The 19,355-nt window shown below is 51.0% G+C and overlaps 2 protein-coding genes across 2 annotated transcripts in view; both read left to right on the top strand.

The window, feature by feature from the left end:
• Window positions 1-152: 152 nt before the first annotated feature.
• Window positions 153-7,832, top strand: C1H5orf52 (chromosome 1 C5orf52 homolog). Its single transcript, XM_036754661.1, has 3 exons — window positions 153-321; window positions 1,205-1,313; window positions 7,484-7,832. Exons 1-3 carry the CDS (start codon window positions 179-181, stop codon window positions 7,718-7,720), a joined length of 489 nt encoding a protein of 162 aa, XP_036610556.1. The 5' UTR covers window positions 153-178; the 3' UTR covers window positions 7,721-7,832.
• Window positions 7,833-11,572: 3,740 nt separating this feature from the next.
• Window positions 11,573-19,355, top strand: part of OSBP2 (oxysterol binding protein 2) — a 299,159-nt gene continuing 291,376 nt past the window's right edge. The window contains exon 1 of the mRNA XM_036761740.1: window positions 11,573-11,784. Coding sequence (XP_036617635.1) covers window positions 11,573-11,784 — 212 coding nt within the window. The remainder of the gene's footprint in view (window positions 11,785-19,355) is intronic.

The raw sequence follows: 19,355 nt of genomic DNA, 5'->3' as shown, positions 1-19,355 counted from the left end.
GGCAACGGACGCTTCCCAAGACTAGGCTCGTTTTCTCTGGGCTCCCGCCTTCTAACCGCGAGCCCCGCCCGTCTCCTAGGCGACGCGGGAGGGCAAACGGCCTGGTATGGACTTGGGCTCCATTCAGCGGCCCGCCCAGCCCGCAGAAGCTGGGGAAGTGCCCCTGCCTGGTCCGGCCATGGCCACGCCCCCGTCCCAGTCCCCATGCCAGCTGCTCCTGGACAAGCACTTGGAGCGGCGCCGGACAGATATCCCTTTGGCCGGGAAGCCACAGGTGGTGTTCATGCAGCCCAGAAGCTCTCAGGCTCCCGTGCTCTTCAGGTGCCGCCCCCCGAGGACCTCCCCCCCACCCCGACCTTCGACCTGCACCCTGGGAACCCTACCCCCCTCCCCGGGATTCTGCCCTCCTAGCCTGACCTCTTACCCCGAGCATCCCAGCACCCCCACGCTCGACGGCGTGTGAACGGGACAAAGCCCCCTCACCCCAACCACGTCCCGGATTTCCCCCAATGGGGCACTCAGCGCTCCTCCTCTATCCTAGTCATCCTGAACCCCTCCGCACCCTGCTTTCTATCCCTGGGATCCCAGCGGGTCCCTGCCCTCTCCCAGTGTCCCTGACCTTCTCCACATCCTCTCCCAACTTCCTTTCTCCATGGTCCCGTTCATGTTCCTCAGCCTCTGAACCCCTCTAATTCCCTGACAACCCTTCCACTCCAACATCCCTCTCCCACTTTGAATTCTCCCCAGGGCCTTTCTGAAATATCCCCTTTGCAATCTTCACCTTCTCTCCCCAACCCTTTCGAACTCTGCCAATACCTAGTTTCCTACCCGCCTGACAGCTCCCTCATTCTTCCTCAAAAGCCCTCTGAATCCACCACCCCATTTAGAACCCCACCCCCATGAACCCTTCTCCTAGGCTCCCTCTAGCCCTCCCCTTCAAAGAACACCCACCCAAGGCCCCCTCTCCAAATCCCTTTTTAACATTCCCCATCCCCACCCCCAACACCTTTTAATTTGTGCCTCCCAAAAACCTTGGTTCTGAAGGTGGCTCCTGGAGGCATTCAGAGGTACCTCCCACACCTCCCACTGCCAAAGGAAATTTATCAACTCAGCTTCTACTTATTCTTGGCTTAGTTGAGGACTTTGCCAGAGACCTGGCTTTGCCCAGGAGCATCCCTGGTAAATACTGCCCTTCCCTCTCTAGCTTGATGAATGCCAGTGAGGTGGCTGTGAAAAAATTTTTACCCAGGAGTCACTTATCTAGGGTGATTATCCGAGACAACCTCAGTGCCCAGCGAATGTACGAATTGGAGGTAATGTAGCACCCAGACTTGCCATAGGGTTACACTGGGCCAGTGTTCTCCCTCCCACTTCTTAAAACAGAAGGGGCCTCCAGAGCTCCCCTGGCCCAGGCTCTTGGTATGAGGCTCATCAGAAATGTGGAGGTTCCGTGTCTGGGGTGGATGGGCTGTGGGAGTTAGGGGATTAGCCACAGAATCTTGGTTCAGGCCTAGCTGGGTGGCCCTCATTTGTGCACTGCCTCTCTCAAGGGACTGTTGTGACCAGAAATGGGAGCTTTTAAAATGATTGCCAAGGAGGCATTTTAAGGGTTGGTGAAGGCATCCAACTTGCCCGAAGTCCACAACCAGGAAATGGTGGGGGGTGATCTGTTCCCCCTCCAGTTCTCTCCGGTGTAACACATCTCTCTCCATCTCTCTCTTTCTTTCTTTCTCTCTCTCTCTCTCTCTCCCTCTCCCTCTCCCTCTCTCTCCCTCTCTCTCCCTCTCCCCCTCTCTCTCTCCTTCTCCCTCCTCCCCTCTCCCTCTTTTTTAAAAAGCTTGAGTGGGCAGAGTGGTAGGAAGAGATTCTGCTGGCAGCAGAATGTGGATTTTGTACAAAAGACTTGAATGACAAAGCCAGGGCTTTAGCCTAAGGGGTGGGAGTTGAGGGCTTTAGGTACTCTGCTTCGAGCCCAGGCTCCTGGTGGTCTTGAGGCTTGTGAAAAAACCTCATTGGGGGCCCCTCTTCCTGCTCCTCCTCCTTGCTGCTGGGGAGGGAAGAGGAAGCCAGATGGTCCTGAGCCATGATGCCCCCCTCCCCAACTCTGCTTGTGTAACCAATTTGTCCTGAAGATGCCACCATACTGAACATGACACTTTCTCTCCACATCCTCTCCCAATCCTGATCACTATTGGCACACACATTCCACTCTCCTCTCTTTGTGTTATGGTTTCCAGCTTCATGTTGCAGGGATACTGCTCTTTCCAAAGTGACCAGTGATCCAGTGGCCTTTTCTCAGTCTTCATTCTCCTTGACTTCTCTGCAGCCTTTGACATCATTAATCACTTTCTCCTCCTGGATGCTCTTTTCTCTCTAGGTTTTCTTGGCATTCCTCTGTCTCTCTGGGTTCTATCCATCTCACTGCTTCTTACTCAATCTTTGCTGGATCATGGGTGTCCCCCAAGGCTCTGGCCTGGGCCTCCTTCTCCCTCTATACTATTTCCCTTGGTGATTTCATCAGATCCCATAATTTTTTTTTGCCTTTTTTTTGGCAGGGCAGTTGGGGTTAAGTGACTTGCCCAAGGTCACACAGCTAGCACGTGTCAAGTATCTGAGGCCAGATTTGAACTCAGGTCCTCCTGACTCCAGGGCCGGGGCTCTACTCACTGAGCCACCTAGCTGCCCCTGGATCCCATAATTTTAATGAGCATTTCTCAGCTGATGATTCAGAGCTACTTGTCTAAGCCTCCCCTCTCTCCGCCTTCAGGCCCCCATCTCCAACTGCCTTTTAGACGTTATATTGGATGTCTGGAAGACATCTTAGACTTGACAGGTCCAAAATGGAATTCATTGTCTGTCTTCCAAACCCTCTCCTCCTCTTAATTTCCTTATTACTTTCGAGGGTGCCACCAACCTCCCAGTCACCCACATTCCCAGCCTAGGTGCCATTCTTGATCCTGCACTCTTCCCCACCCACCATATTCCAGTCTGTTGCCACATCTTAAGGATCCTGCCCTCCAGGATCCCTGTTGTATATGGCCCCCTCTCTTCTTTGACACAGCCATCACCCCACTCACATCTGAAACATCACAATAGCCTTCCGTTGGGTCTGCCTGCCTCTTCCCACTCCCATCCACCATTCAGCTGCTAAAGTGATTTTCCTGAAATACAGATGTGATCATGTCACCCCACCCCATCAACAAACTCCAGGTGGCTCCCTATCACCTCAAGGAACAAATAGCCCTCTGTTTGACTTTCTGAAGCCCTTCCTCATATCATGCCCTCCCATTTCCATTCTTACACCTGACTTTCCACCACATAATACCTCTATCCCCACTCTGGGCATTTTCACTGGCTCGCCCCCTCTTCACCTCCTCCTCCTGGCTTCCTTCAGGTCTCAGCTAAAGTAACATTTTGAACAAGAAGCCTTTCCCACTCCTCCTTAATCTCAGTGCCTCCTCTTTGTTCATCTATCCAGTCTTCATCTTGCATGGTGTCTCCCTGTTAGACTGTGAGGGCAGGGGGTGCTATATTGGTATCCTTAGTGTTTAGCTTGGTACCTGATACCTAATAGGGATTTAATCCATGTTTGTTGACTGACTGACTGACTGTGCTGACCACTTTGGGTTCTGCTTTTTCAGGTAATCTGTATTTTAGAAATATTTTTATTGTTCTGTTCTCTTATTATCTTCAGTTACAAGTATATTTCTCCCCGTCCACTCCCCAGTGAGCCATCCCTTGTACTAAAAAATAAAACACCCCTGAGTGTGATGGTGTATAGTGTTCCACACCCACAGGGCCCCATAGGGTCATGTCTTATGTACACTTTTCCATGCATCAGTGCCCACAAGTTGAGAACCTCCTGTACCAGGGGTTGTGGCAAAATGCCCCAGGAGAATAAGAGATGATAGAGAACACCTGGGAAGTACCTGGTGGAGAATAAGAGATGACAGAGAACACTTGGGGAGTACCAGGCAGAGGGAGCCCCTGAGCAAGGAAGAGGATTCCAGGAAGGAGGGAGGAGTTGATGGGAGTGCCTAGGTACAAGCACTCAATTGGCTGAAATGTGGGGAGCACATAGTGGGGTAGCAGGAAGAGCTTTAGAGTTAGGGGTACTGGGTCCAGGTCTGTTAGATAATACACAGAAGGAACTGGAGGTTTCGGACTCCAGCCTCTAACAGCTTCACTCTTGATCTGGTCAGACAGAAAAGACAGCTTCATAGGGGTTAATAATAAGCTGTATTCTAGTCTAGTCTTCTCTAACACAGTATTGCTGGTAATGGAAGCACTACAAACTCCTACAGCATTCCCTAATCATCCTTCTTACAGGGGCTGGCCAGAAGAGGGGGCAACTACCCCCTACGTCTCAATGGGGCCAATCCAGAAAGGCACAACTTGTGCCTTCAACCCCAAAGGGTTCCCCTAAATCCCCTCAAGCCTCAATGGGGGCTGGTTGAGGCAAGCACAGATTGCTCCCTCCCAAGCCTTGATGGGGGCCCATCAAGGCACACAGCCTTCCAGCTTGTGCATTCAACCATAAAGGTTCCCCATCTCACTGCCTTGGTAACTTAGGTGGGGCCAATGAAGGGAGGTCTAATTATATCTTTGATCCCAAGTAGGCCCCAAACCCCTAGCCACTAGGTGCTAAGCTGATGTGGGCATGAAGCCCCCAGGGTCCTAAGGGGAGTTGCTAAGACCAGAGCCAATAGTAGAAGCCTAAGTTCTGGTCGCTCAGGTGACATTTGGTGATGGCTAAAGAGTGCATAAAAAGGGAAGACAGAGCTATTTGCTTAGGGTTCTCACTCTTGGGGTGTGCTGATGTGGAGACTCTGGGCAGCTGTAGTTAAGAGCCCTCCAGCTTGTAAACCCGGATGTTGGGACTTTGTTAAACTCTGGTAACTATGCATTGAGATTTAAATCAGACAAGGTCTGTCTGTTGATGTTTGTAATTTGTATTTGCTCTGAAGCTCAGGGTGCTGGCTTTTTCCCCCCAACTAAGTAAATGATATTTGTATACTGGATTAAAGTAAGATTGTTAACCCCTAAAAGTTGTTTTCCTTAGTAAAGCAGATCAAAAGAACCTGGGCTCCCAGTTCTGTGAGCTGGTTGGTGTTGGTTTCACACCCCCACAGCAGCTGCTAGCTGGATTGTCGCAGCACTCACTGACCAATGACCGCCTATTTTATAGGCATCAGACAAAGAAGGCATGTTGCCAGCAATGGCCTCACAAGTTTACATCACCTCATCTCTGTATCTCACTGTGCAGTCACAGTAAATGTTTACAGTTTCAGCACAAATGTTTACGTTATAATTATAATGCTGTGCAATGTGGTAGCAAATGTCTTGAACCATGAGCCTGGGAACTCATATCTAATACCTGCGAAACGGGGGTTGTTATGGCCATAGATCCTGGGAAACTGAAGTCTAAGAAATAACAAAAATCCACTTCACACACACTAAAATCCACGTTACTGACAAGGTCCTACCCCTGGCACTTAGCTGTAGGACTCCGGATAAGTCACTTAACCTTTCTGTGCCTATGTTAGGTAAAAGTGTTGGACTAGTTAGCCTTTAACGTCCATCCCAACTCCATCTACAACCTTAGAAGTGGGAGTAATATGAAGTAAGGCCAGAAAAGTAGACGGATTGCATAAGGCCTTGAATGCCAGACGAAGGAGTTTGTATTTTATCCTAGAACCACAGAGAAATGATGGATGTGGTCAGACATGTGCCTTGGGAAGGTTATATTGGCAGCTGTTTGGATGTGATGAGGACCTGACTGGAGAGAAGGCAACTGGTTTAAGAAATGCTCTGGAGAGAGAACTCACCAGACTTGGCAGTAGATTGGCTCTCATCGGGGGAGGGGGGATTAGTTGCTGGAAAAGAGAGAGATGAGGAAAAGGAGGCATCCCAGGCTTCTGGGAAGAGGGAGGGAAGATGGCTGTATAGGGCCAGGGGGTGGGGAAGTGCTTGGTTGTGAATATCCTGGTGGGAATACTGAAGCAAATACAGAGGAAGGAGTTCAGGAAAGACATGGAGGCAGAGAGAGGCCTGGATTTAACTGGAGAGTCACCTCTTAAGAGGTGAACCCCTGGGATTAACCCCTGTGATCCCCGAGGAAGAGAGAGTGTTTCTGTCCAGGCAGAGACACAGCTGCTCTTAATCCCAGGTTCTCAGGAGGACACTGGCGTGGGGGGCGGGAAGTGCCTGCTTCTTCCGTTGAGAGTTGGGTCACTCAGAGCAGGTGGGGGCAAAGGTGGGGCACCCCCCCCAGTTCACCACACCCTCAAACCGAATTATCTCCACTCCTCTCACTATCAGTTGGAGGCTGGTGGCTGCTTCTGCAGGAGAGTGGACACTGGGTCAAGGTGTTTCTGTGTTGGGTTGTCCCTTGATTCTGGAGCACTTTGAGGTTTGCCAGGTGCTTCACATCTGTGGTCTCATTAGAGTAACCAAGTTCTCTGAAGAAGATACTGAGGCTCTGAGGGGTCATAGAACTTCTAAGTGTCTGGGGCAGCATTAGATTCCTGGTCTTTGTGTCTCCTGGTTTAGCCCTTTGTCCACCATGCCCTGCTTATTTCCAGGCCAACAAAGGATGGATGCCATATATTGTATTAGAAAGAGCCCTGAACTTGAAAGACATGACTGGAGCCAACCTAGCCCGCTTCTTGGGACCTTGATTTTGCCATTGTAAACATGGCTGCCCCAAAGCCCTCTTTCATGATTGGACGACCACCTCACTGTTTACCAAGAGGGTGCGATTGCTTGATGGGACAGCAGAGGCGAGGTTCAGCCTGGCACAGAGGACAGTCCGGAGGGGTAGAGTCATGGTGTCAGCTCTGTTGTCCTTCTGGTGACCCGGGAGGAATGGTGAGACTTGCCTCTCCTCAGCTTAGCCATCCCACCTCACCTGGGAGCCGAGATATGGGTGGGAGACACAAAGAGGCCACTGCAGGCCAGGAGCTCAGTCGAGCTCAGGGGTTTCCAACCTTTCTTGGCCTTTGTGCCTTTTAGCTTTTCTGGGGACCTTTCCATACCCTCTCTTCACTACAACAGGAAGTCCACTCTAGAGTTTACCATGCACACGAGAAATAAAATAGACACTTCCCAGATGTAGGCCACCACCGACATATCTGCTGTGTCCCAGGTTGGGAATTCGTGGTCTGGGTAAAGAAACAAGGCAGTCTGTTGTAGCATGAGCCCCCCCCACCCCAACCCCATTATTGGAGGTGTTTGAGTTGGTCTGGGATGGTGTGGAGATAATTCCCACTCCAGGAAGGTGTTGGGACTAGACCTCATTTGTGATGGTTCCCTTTTACCCAAATGAGTGCTATTTGGGGCTGGGGGTGGTGGTGAAGCCACTTAGAAAAGCTTCACGGTCATCAGGACACTGATGTTTCTGCTCAGTGGAGGGTGCAGTGAGGAGGGCATGAAGGGATCCCTCCCTTTTCTCCCCCCTAACTTCCCCTTTGTTTTCTCTAAGACAAGAGCAGCAGACAAGACCAAGAAGAAAATGGGCCACCTCTATGACCACCTGAAGAGGAAGTTCATGACAGATCAGCTGAGGAAGCTGAACCGCTGGCGTCGGGAAGCACTGCCCATCCAGAGATACCTGGAGAGCATCCAGAAATACCGCAATGAATTCAAGCCCAAGCCCAAGAAGCAGGTGGAGACTCTGAACAGCACCGGTAGCAGGAAAAGCATGGTCATCGCCCACTAAGCAGCAGAAGAGGGGTCCTGGTCTTGGGGATGGAAGTAGAAGGAGGAGGAGCTGTGCTTCAGCCTCAAGGACCATTCTGGAGACGATGTAACTAAACTGCTTTTGTTCACTGTTTCCTTGGCGTCATCTGTGTGTGGGTCATGCCTTCAGGGAGGAGGGAAGTGGTAGCTGCCTCGGTTAGGACAGGCTGGCCCCTTAACTGCTGTGTGACTTTGGGTAAGCCCTTCCTCTCTCTAGATCTCAGCCACTTCCCTTGTAAAACAAAGCTTATAACATACTTTACTCTTGTAAACTCTGAACCACTGAGGATTATTCATTATTAGGTGAGGTAAGGGAGGGAGGAAGGAGGAGAGGTGGGATACATAGACTCACCATCCCCGTCCACAATGACAAGCTCTTCTCCTAGACTGCTTTACAAAGCCTGTTCCCACCACACCTGGGTGGGAAAAGTGAGGATCAGCGGCCAGCCCCAGGTCAGGATGTGTAAATTGTGAAAGAACCTAAAGTAAGATGTGCTGACCATAAGTCCAGTCCTTAAGAGATTATCTAGCCAAACCTTCTCATCGGGGAGATGTGGGACATGAGGCCCAGAGCAGTGTCCAAGTTGGAATTAGAACCCGGGACCTGGCCTGAGAAGCAGAGAGAACTCAAACACACTGATTGTACAAACATTTGCTGAGCTCCCCACTTTGTAGATGCCCCTCAGCACCATATGAGCTCAGTTCTGGAAGTGGAAGGAACTCTTGAAGCAACAGAATCTAACCCCCTCCCTTTACAGGTGAAGAAACTGAGGCACAGGGAGGTGGACTGATTTGCTCAAGGCAACTTCCAAAGTGTCAAACTCATCTCGCCGGCCTCTTAAGGCCACTGTCCCAAAGGACAAATTCTCAAGAGACACAGGCGAGTAAGGGAGTCCTTGGCTTCGATGAACTTAGATGGAGGCAGATAACATTCAGATAATCAGGTCCACTCTAGACACCAGATGTGCATCTCCAGGGTTGACCTTCAGAACTCTAGAACCACATACCCCAATGCCCACGGACACCCCAAACTCAGGTCCAAAAAGGATTCGTCTTCCCTCTCCAACCTGATCTCACTTCTGACTTCCCTCTGTACATTCATGGCACTAGCCAGTCACCCAGTCTTTTCTCCTGAGCTCCAGTCTTGCAACACCCACTGCCTTTTGGACACTCAGACTTGTTTAAACCATATTTAACCTTTCCCTGTTTGAGCCACCGTCCTCCCACTCCCCCAGATTCTCAACCTCAGTGTGGTCTTGACATCTCTCTTGCACTCACTCTACATATCCAATGTGTTGCTGACTCTTGTTTCTATCTTCACACCATCTCTTTAAATGTACCCTCTCTGATCATGCCATCACACGGGTGAGGTGCTGGCGCTCATCTCCTCAGGCAGGTCTGCACTTTCTCTAAAGCAGCCTAGTGGCTTCCTATGCCTCAAATCTCTCCCCCAGTTCAAGTGGTCCTCCTCTCAGCTGCCAAATTGATTTTCCAGTAGCTAACAGGTGGCCTTGAGGCCTCAGGTTGCCCACCACTGCATAGCTGTATAAACCCCAAAAAGCAACGGAAATGAAAGCAAGTCTGTGGATAACTTGGGTTGAGACCCAGCTGAATCACATCAGGTCTAGAGTGGTCAGATGCAACTGGCAAAAGGTCCACTAAGCGACGTTTCTACAACAATTTTCATAATGGTTGACTAAACCAGAGCCTTTGAACCTTCTATTACGGTCCCTATTGTGACATACAAGGAGGTCAAAAAGGTGCTGAACCAACCCAAGCACAAAGGAGGTGGTGCTTGCCTCTGAGAACCTCTTATCTATAAGTCTTAGAATTTTATTAATTAGTAATTTACATGTCACCCACCCCGCTATGAAAATGCCAGCTTCTCAAGGGCAGCGACCACGCTTTTTGTCTTTGTACTCCCAGTGCTTAACACAATTCCCCACAGACAGCAGGTGCTTAATGTGCTTATTAGCTGAGAGCAGTGAGAGATCATTTCATTAGATATGTCAGAGATGGAAAAAAATCATAGCTGGCCATGCTCTCCCGAAGAGACAAGAGAATGGTCAGTAATTATTTACCAAGTCTTGGTTCTAGGTTTCCTTCTGGATTGAACCCTTCCTTTCCCAAACCTCAGATACCTCATCGGCCATGGGGTAAAGGGGAACAACAGGTACATGTGACACAAATACCAGGCAGTTGGGGAAAGGGGGCACTAGCAGTAGATGGGGTGGGGGGCAGAAGTGCTGGAGCTGAGCTGCAAGGGAGGGGGCAAACGGCAAAGGAGATGGAATGGTATTGACCAAACAGCGGGGACAGGAGGGCATTAGCACAGTTCTTTCTGGCACTTCTGCTGAAGGGCACTAAGAAAATGAGACCTCCCTGGGCAGCTTTGGTTGGTAAAGCTCCCCAAGTCAGGGACCCTCTGCACACACCCGGGTCTGGGAGCCGGGGATGCCTGGCGATGGTGAAGATCGGCCGCTTGGGGGACAGCGCTGCGCAGAGGTCAATGGTGAGGCTGCCCTCTGGCTCCGGCCCCTGCACCCACCGGGGGCCTTCGAGGTTGCCGTATCTCCATTACAACACCGTTCCCTCCGGCACTGGGCCAGGGCTCGGGCCAACCGGGTGCAAATGCCAGCCGGACACTCCCCAGCTACGCAGCCTGTTCCGTGCTCAGTGTCCTGCTCGGTGACGGTGCTAAGAGCCGCAGCACATTTCTGCAGGGGACCCAGAGGCACCAACAGCACTGCACGGACAAGGAGAGCCAGCGCGGGTGGCCCTCGACATGATGGGCACGCTGAGGGCAGGGGAACTGGGCGGGGCGCGACTCCACACCGCTGCGGAGACCAGACGGGCTTGGACAGGGGCGTGCTCGCCACGTGCATCCCGCAGCCAGGGCGCTCCTACAGGCTCGAGCCCGGCAGGGGGCGCAGGGCGCGAGGACTCTCCCTCTCGGCCAATGAGGGCCCGCAGGAGTCACTCCGAGGCCAGCCGCCCTCTCTCCGAGCTCTCAGGCCCCGGCCGGCAGGGGGCGCAGAACGAGCGCCAGCTCCGCCGGAGTCTGCACGTGTCCCGCGGCAGAGGCAGGGCGGGCGGGACCCCTCCCCGCCCCGCCTGCTGTCCTGGCTGGCTCGCTCCGCCAATCAGAGCCCGAGGAGGCCGGGAGGGCGGGGCTCCCTCACGTGCCTCCTCACACCTGCGCTGGCCGGCGCGCTTTCTCTAGCTGGCTCTCCCTCTGGGTCAGACCCGGATCCGGGGGCGCGCGAGGAGACGGACCGCGGCTGCCGCCTCTCACCCTCCCCACCTCCCCCCGTCCGAGGCTGGCTGGGAGGGGCGCTCCCTCACGTGACGGCCCCCACCACCGCGGCGCCCGCGCGCGCGCTCTCTCGCGCCTGCCTCCGCGGTCCAAGGCTCAGGTCCGGAGGCGGGAGGGGCGCCCACGTGACGGCCCCGCCCCCCACGTGCCACCCTCACCGCCGCGGCCGCCGGCCTCACACCTGCCGGGCTCCGCGGGGGGCTCCCTCCTCGCGGCCCGCTGCCGCTGTCGTTGTCGCCGCCGTCGCCGCCACCGCCGTCGCCCCCGCCGGGAGTCCTGCGCCGGGCGGGAGCGGGGGCCGCCCTCGTGACGGGCTCCCCAGGCTGGCGCTGGGCTCGCGGGGGTGGGCGGCGGCGGCGGCGGCTCCGCCCGGGGCTCGCGGGGGCGTCTATGGGGAAAGCCGCGGCGGCGGGCGGGGACGGCCCGGGGGGCCCTGGGGGCGGAGGGGGCGCCCGCGGGCTGTCGTCCCTCCTCAGCGCCGTGCCCTGCCTGTCGTGCCACACCGAGGCGCCCGCCATGAGCGCGCTGCCCCCGCGGCCCCCGCTGGCATCGACGTCGCCCGAGATCCCCGAGGAGGCGGCGGTGGAGGCCAAGCCTCCGGGCGCCGAGGACGGTCGCGGGGGCAGCCCGGACATCTTAAAGGGCTGGCTCCTCAAGTGGACCAACTACCTGAAGGGCTACCAACGCCGCTGGTTCGTGCTCAGCAACGGCCTCCTGTCCTACTACAGGTAGGGGCGGGGCGGGGCACGCCTTCTGCGCGCCTGCGCCATAGGGGGCGGGGAGGAGGGCGCGCAGCGCACACAGCGCCCCCCGGTGGAGGGCGTTCTGGGCCAGTGCGCCTGCGTGGCGGGGGCCCCCTGGCGGCGGGGCGGGTGGGTCTTGTGGGCGCAGAGGCTCGCCCGGAGGCCGTCCACGCGAGTCCCAGCGGCAGAGGCTCCCGGGCGGAGTTCTGGAGGGGTTGGGGCGTGTGCGAACCAGGCCGAGGGGATGCAGGCCAGGGATCAGAAAGAGCACGTGGGGCCCAGAGCTGGGAGGGGGGGAGGAAGGGACGCTCCCCACCCTGAGACAAGCACTGTCATCTTGGGCCGAGGAAGGCGTGGCCCGGGGGCAGTCACCCTGGTCAGCCCGGGCCTTGGGACCGTCTCCGAGGAAAGATGCTGAGGGCCTTCGGAGGAGCAGCAGAAAGCCCCCAAACCCACCTGGGCAGGGGTTCACACCTAGGGACAGAGGCCTCGGAAGAGGATTGTGCTCCTGGTAGTAATCTGAGCTGTCCAAAAGTGCGGTGGCGGGGCCTCTCGGGAGGGCTGGATGGCCCAGGGGGTGCTGGCCCTTGCGGGGTCACGGCTGAAGCTGGGGCAGGGCCAGGCCTAGATTGTCCCCGGGGACCTTGGAGAGGGGAGAAGCTGGAGGTACAGCGACCACGTGAGATCTTGTTAAGGAAGCCTTGGGGAAGAGCGAGGAGACCGAAGCTTTGCGCAGTTATCGGGGTAGATTCAGATGTCAGGAGACACCCAGTGACGGGCCGTGGGGAGCAATCTGATCAGCCTTGCGGTCTCCCCCTGCTCCTCCCTCGTTCATGTTCCATGAGAGAGAGGATAACTTCTATCCCTCAGAGGCAGCAGGGTGCCAAGCGGACAGTGCTCTTGGTCCAGAGTCGTGAAGACTTGAATTCAAATCCTTCCTTAGGTACTTATGAGCTCTGAATGTGGGCAAGGAAGTGCCTTAGTCCCTGTCTCAATTTCTCCCTCAGTAAAACGAAGGTAATAACAGAACCTGCCTCCCAGTATTGTTGTGGGGATGAAATGAGAAAATGTTTATAAAGCATCTTGCAAGCTTTAAAGTGCTGTATAAATGCTTATTAATGGGATTTTTATCATTAATCCTGGTCATATTAATCCCACGGTGTTTGTGTTGTTCTGAGACCTTCCTCAAAGTCCCATGGCACATAATTTGGAGATCTGCAATTAAATTCACTTGGGCAAAGTTTTCAGAATTTTGTGACATGAGAAGAGGTAGAGAAATCCTGGGATGTCCCAGAGCAAACGTTGGGTGTTACTTATCCAATCTTCTGTGGTTGGGAGGAGACGTGTTTCCCTTTTTCTTTGGTTTGTCACTGCAGAGAGAAATTTACCACACTTCTCTGCTCATTCTCCTCAAAACCAACCTAGAACATGTGGTTACAGAGAAGATAATCTTATTGCATGATTCCATCAGGAAGAGCGAAGGCAGGTCCCAGCACAGGAGGGAGATGTCTGTCCTCGTGTACCTCTCACAGTATGTCTTCATCATCTCTCTAATCTGTACACCCCAGACTAGGAATAATTGTAAAGCACTCTGTGCCATCTCGGTGATGTGTGTGATGGGTTCTCAGGCCTATTCCTTGTACCCATTCACTGGTAGACAAACTGGGTTTCTCCATGTGACCTGCTTTGCTGACACAGATCCTGTACATTCTAAGTAAGGAGTCTGGGATCTTAGGGTGAGGATTATCCATCAAAGTTGTAGAATCCTTGTAGCTACAAGGTTTACATAAATTCAAACAGTAAATACTGAATATCTTCCTTTCCTACGAGAATTATCTCTTTGTGTGTGAAGGTGCATAGATCTTATGATGATAAGGAAAAAAGGAACTTTACTGATCAAGTTGTGAGTGCAGAGACTAATTTGAGGGAGCCCTTTTTATTCCGCTCCTGTTCAGACAAGCTTAGCAGTGTCGTTGAAGGGCATCTTAGAAGTCAGAGAGCTGATGTCTCCTCCAGTGCAGGAAGCTCTTCTTGTTTTGTGGCCTTATGTGTCACTCCTCTTTGTTGGAGCAGAAATGGGTCCTATGACATTTGCTTTGGGGTCCCAATCCTGCCTTCTGGAGCAACAGAAAACAAGTTTGTGCCTTTTTTGCATGAATTGGAAGAACGCTGTTATGTTTCCTTCTCCTCTATCCTGAATGTTTTCTCTGTGCTGAATTCCTTCACTCTGAGAAAGAGCAGGCAGGGACTGCCTTTAGTCACTCTATTCCCCCAGGGTGTGGTGCAGAGTACCCACAGGAGGGGTGCAGTACAGATTCGTCTTCCTATGCCTTACTGCCCCCACAAACTCAGCAGTTTGGTGACTTTGGCCTCCTTGCTGTTCCCCACACGACCCTCCATCTCCTGACTCCAGACGTTTGCCCTGGCTGTCTCCTAGGCCTGGGATTCTCCCCCTCCTCATCTTGGTCTCCCAACTTCCTTCAAGGCCCACCTTCTACAGGAAGCCTTCTGTGATTCCCTTTAATGTTAATGCCTTTCCTCCATTAAATATCTCCAGTTTATCCTTTTATCTTGTTTGTCCACAGTTGTTGGCATGCAGCCTCCCCATTAAACTGGGAATTCCTTGAGGCAGGGACTGTTTTGTGCCTAATGCTTATTAGCACAATGCTAGGCATATACTTGGCACTCAATAAATCCTTGTTGACTTGATTTATTGAGTGAAGGAGTGAATGAAAATGTGAGTGGATTAAATGTGCCTGTGAATACTTGGGATGACGTGAGCAATTGATAATGCCTGGCTACAAGTCAGGGAATCAGTTTTTACAATTGTAGTGCTCATTGTCTTTAAATACATCAGTATTGTTTAGGCTTCAACAAGAACTGGAAGAAAAGTTATGCCAGAGCAGCTTGTCAGAGGGATTAGTTATAGATTCCTATTTTCTTGCAGCTTGGGGCTGAAGAAAGTAAGTGTTTCACACATTACCTTGGATTTCAAATGTATCTAGAAGAGGCGGCCTTCCTCCCCCCCCCCCCCCCAGTCCATTTTCCAAATTTAATCTTTGTTCATAGCTCATACTTCCGCCTTGAAACAAAGTGACCAGTGGAGTTTCCAATGCTTACATGCTTTGTAGTTTTTACTAAAAGATCACACTGAATATTTCTAAGTTGAGATAAGCCATGATCCTGTCATCAGAGACACTTTGTAGTCTTGATTTCAGTGAACCTTGGCCTGTGGGCAGAGTTAGAGATTGCATTGACTAATATATAATGGGCTTAGACATCAGTGCCTTTAAGATAGCTTGGGTGCAGTCCCCACCATGTGCCAGGCACTGTGCTGAAGGCTTTATTACTATTATCTCTTTTGACCTTAAAACAACCCTGGGAGGGAGGTGCTCTTATTATGCCCGTTGCACAGTTGGAGAAACTGAGGCAAACAGGTGTAAGTGAATAAGTGTCTGAGGCTAGATTGAAACTCAGGCCTTCTGAATCCAGGCCTGGCACTCTATCTAGTATGCTGCCGAGCTCCCCAAGAGCTAAATAAGCAAAGACAGTGGGCCAAAAGTGATTCATAACAATTATTTTTTAAAAGTATGTCATTTCTAAAATTTATTCATTGATTGACTGGGTCTCCTTATCTCAACCCAGGTTAGCAGGGCCTTGACCACTCACAGGCCCAATCTCAGTATTAATTGGTATGAAAGCTTTAACCAGTTCTTCTTCCAGCTGGGCTGGTTAGCCCCTCTTTAGGAAGCCCAGTGGCCTTCAGATCCTGGGGGCTCACCATATTGTTGCTGGAATTAGTATGGACGCTTGCTGGCTTGAGCTCACTGCAGCTCAGACCTTCCACAATGAGGTGATGCACCAGCCTCAGCTCCAGCAGCAGAGACCACAGGTGTGTGTGCTACCACACCCAGCTTTAGAATTGATTTGAAATGTTTTATTTTTTTAAATTTTTGACTTAAACAACAAGAAACAAACAAGAAAACATTTCCACACACACAACAGAACACAAAAGAAAAAACTGAATCTCCATTTCACATTGTTTGCTTTAAAAACCCCCGACTATATAATGTATTCTACGTATTTTTTCCAAGATTGCCTTTTTTCTCGGTGCTTCTTTCTTAACTTCTGTTTTTTTCATTATTGCATTTTTTTTTTCATTATTGCATTTTTAAAAAAAGCTAAAATCACCCTCTTTTTGGCATCAGTTGCTAACCACCCTCCCAACTGCTGCCTCCCCCTATCCCAGCCCCCCCCCCCCAAGTTAGAGGAGGGCTTTTCCCCTCATTGGAAGTCTTCAGGCAAGTGCTAGATGGCCCCTTGTCAGGCAGGTTAACAGAGCAGCCTTTCTTGCTAGCTCGGTGGCTTCTGAAGTTCTTTCCAAGGCGTAGATTCTGTAGTGCTGCGACACCTCAGGTGACCGTGTGCAGTTCAACAGGACACAGATGTCCGCTCTTTGTTATTTCTGGGCTGAGCAGCTGGGACTCAAAGAACGTGATGGAGGGATGGGATGATGGCTGCTTAGTTAGTTCTCTGCATTATGAACAGCAACGTTTGGATATGGAGCTGCTGCGCTGTCTTCTCAGGAGTTAAAAATAATCTCTGAATCCTGGCAGATGTAGAAAGCATTTCTGGGCCATGTGTAAATGTTGTTGAGCTTACACTCTCTACAGCAGCATTCTAGGAATGGTGAGAGAGGGCAGATGATTCCACAGGAGAAGCACGTGGGTACTAGGACAGGTTATTTGGTCTTAATTTTCTGCTTGTTTTCAATGTCTTGATTTAGTCTCAGCTTCCATCTTGTTTTTAATCTGTCAAAGCCTTCCTAGTCATGCTGTCTTACTTTAGTCGTGAGTTCTGCTTGTTTCTCAGTCGGTCATCAACATTTATTGAGCAGTTATTATGACCTGGCCTTGTGCTAATCCCCCAGAAGCTCCTATTCCATGGGGGAGACAACATGGGTACATTCTAGATAGATTCTGAGTAGATGGAATTTGCTCTCAGAAAGTAGACGTTAGCAGGTGGGGGGACCAGTAATAGCAAAATTAGAGTTTAAGATGAACATTCCAGAGAGCAAAGTATAAGGGGGGAGGGGAGAGATCTGGAGTGGCATCTTGAGAGTTGGGTTGAGGGGATGGGAGTAAGGGAGAAGCAGTAGGGGACAGAACAGGTTTTGAATGATGGTAGCTGAAAGTTCAGAATCCCTGTGAGGGACAGAGTATGATAGGGTCAGAGAATACTAATCACTGAGGAATGAGTTCAGGTAGATTATTAGTGACCGGAAGGAATTCCATTGAGATAGCAGAGTGATAGTTCAGAGTCCTCCCTGGTTGACCTGCCTTGTGATGTTGAATCCTCTGAGGCCTTGAAAGTCCACCTCAACAAGAGGCAGGAGAAGGCAGGTAAAGGTACAGTCCTGGGCAGTTCAGATAGGAGGGAGGAGCTTCTGTAGCATCAGAGAAGGTGCTGGGGTGAGGAGAGAGGCCTGAGGCCTGGGAGAGGGCAAAATGGAAAGACTCGAGAGTGAAGAGGTCACAGACGGTGAACTCAATCTGGGCTGATACCTAGGCCAAGGCAGAGGACCCCCATGAAGTCCCAGGGGCAGAGGCAGAGGCCATAGTCATTTTGGGGCTCGATCTGGTTAAAGTTGTAGTGAAGCTTGTGCTGCTCATTGCTTGCTTTAGAAAACATTGAAAGGCTATCATTTGTTTTGACATTACCTTCACTCGCTCCATGTTGCAGGCCCTTTCTGAGTCAGGCTGGCCCCCTGCTAGTTTTAGGACATTAAGCAGTTAACAGATAATTTACTTGGCCATTCCAATTAGGGAAAGGCTGTTTGGGGTGGGGGCCCGAAGCTTTGGTACAGTTGGCTGCAGCCCTGTTGCAACAATCTGGCTAGCATCTACTGTGGGGGTGAAAAACCAAAACAAGCCCAACGACAAGAATGCTGCAAGCCCAGGTTCTTTTGATCTGCTTTACTAAGGAAAGCAATGTTAAGGGGTTAACAATCTTACCTTAATCCAACATACAAATATCGTTCACTCAGCTCAGGGGAAAAGCCAGCACCCTGAACTTCAGAGCAAATACAGACAGAGCAAATAAACACGAATCAACAGACAGATTTCTGTCTGACAAAATCACAATATACAGTTACCAGAGAAGCATAAACATCTGAGTTTTCTCCAAAGCTGGGGAGCTTATAACAACGGCTGCTGTGGCTCGGAGCTCCAAAAGAGAAAGCCAACCTCTGGGTTTATATATCTTGCTCAGGGTCAGAGGTGAGAAACACATGTGACTCACCCATGTGACCTAAAAGCATCACAAAAATGGTCTAAAAAAGCATCACCACTGGTCTAAAAGCCTCTGATGTCACAAACATGTCACTCAAACCCATGTAAACTAGGCTTTCCCTTGAGGCAAGGAGGTCATCAAGGACTCCTAATTTAATCAAGGAAACAAAGGCCAAACTCTTCAAGGGCACTTGGTTGAATAAGTGCTAAGAGCCCATCTTGATTGCCAATACAAGCCCCAGTGGATTGGTTGGTGTTGGCTCTTCTACAAGGCTTCAGTCCAAAGTTTGAGGGAGGAGCTCCAGCCCTTCGCCTCTGGCTTCTTTTGTTCTCAGGGTTGGTGGCCTTTGAGCCTTTGTTCCTTGAGCCGTTTAAAACTCTGGATGTTTTCAATACCCCTTAACATGAATGGGGTGAAGCATCAACAAAAGGAGTGGAGTGAGGCTGTTCAGTATAATTAACCAAGTCGGACTCCATATGCAGTATTCCACACCTGCAGCCCCCCATGTAAAGAAGGAGGAAGGTATGGTTTTTTTATCTCTTCTTTGGGACCAAGTTTAGTCATTATAATTTTATAGTGTTTAGTTTGGATTTTCATTTTTTCCCATTTACTTTTCTTTCATTGTGTATGTTTTCTTGCCTCTGCTTGGGATGATTTTCATTGTTAGTTTTTCTTTATGTTGAACCTAAATCTGAGGAGAGGCCTTTGCTTTGACTGGTAGCAAAACCTCCAGATCCTGCTGAAAGGAAATGACTTTTATGTTTTAAGCAACAGGGCAGGCCTGTCGTGGGTAAGAGGACTCAGTTTATATTCGGTCTCTCTGTTAGTGCACAAAATCAGTTTTGATAAGCACGCTTTTTATTTTATGGCTCTGTAATTGTCCTTGATGAGGGTAAGAGAGGAGAGTGCAAAAGCTGGCTTGAAGCTTAACATGAAAAAAAAAAACTAAGATCTTGGCAAAGGGACCTATCACTTCCTGGCAGACAGAGGGAGAAGAAATGGAAGTGTCAAATTTTATATTCTTGGGCTCAAGAATCACTGCAGCCAGGGAATTGAAAGATGCTTACTTGATGGAACTCAAGGAACTCTATGGCAAATCTGGCCAGCACCTTGCCAGCGAAGGTTCTTATAGTCCAAGTAGCAATGTACAGCTGTGACAGTTGGACTAGAAGGAAAGCTGAGCACTGCAGAATCAACAGTGCTGGAGAAGACTTTTGAGAGGCCTTTGTTCAGCAAGGAGGTCAAATCCATCAATATTTAAAGAA

Source organism: Trichosurus vulpecula, chromosome 1 (genome assembly GCF_011100635.1).
Source record: "Trichosurus vulpecula isolate mTriVul1 chromosome 1, mTriVul1.pri, whole genome shotgun sequence".
Lineage (NCBI taxonomy): Eukaryota > Metazoa > Chordata > Mammalia > Diprotodontia > Phalangeridae > Trichosurus > Trichosurus vulpecula.
The sequence above is the reverse complement of the archived record's forward strand: the minus strand, read 5'-3'. Positions and strand labels throughout refer to the sequence as shown.

What these genes read in the sequence shown, in the direction of transcription:
- C1H5orf52 (XM_036754661.1), top strand. Translation starts at nt 179, where the DNA reads ATGGCCACGCCCCCGTCCCAGTCCCCATGCCAGCTGCTCCTGGACAAG. An exon ending in CAGGCTCCCGTGCTCTTCAG is followed by an intron (nt 322 to 1,204) that starts GTGCCGCCCCCC and finishes TTCCCTCTCTAG; the next exon opens with CTTGATGAATGCCAGTGAGG. An exon ending in AGCGAATGTACGAATTGGAG is followed by an intron (nt 1,314 to 7,483) that starts GTAATGTAGCAC and finishes GTTTTCTCTAAG; the next exon opens with ACAAGAGCAGCAGACAAGAC.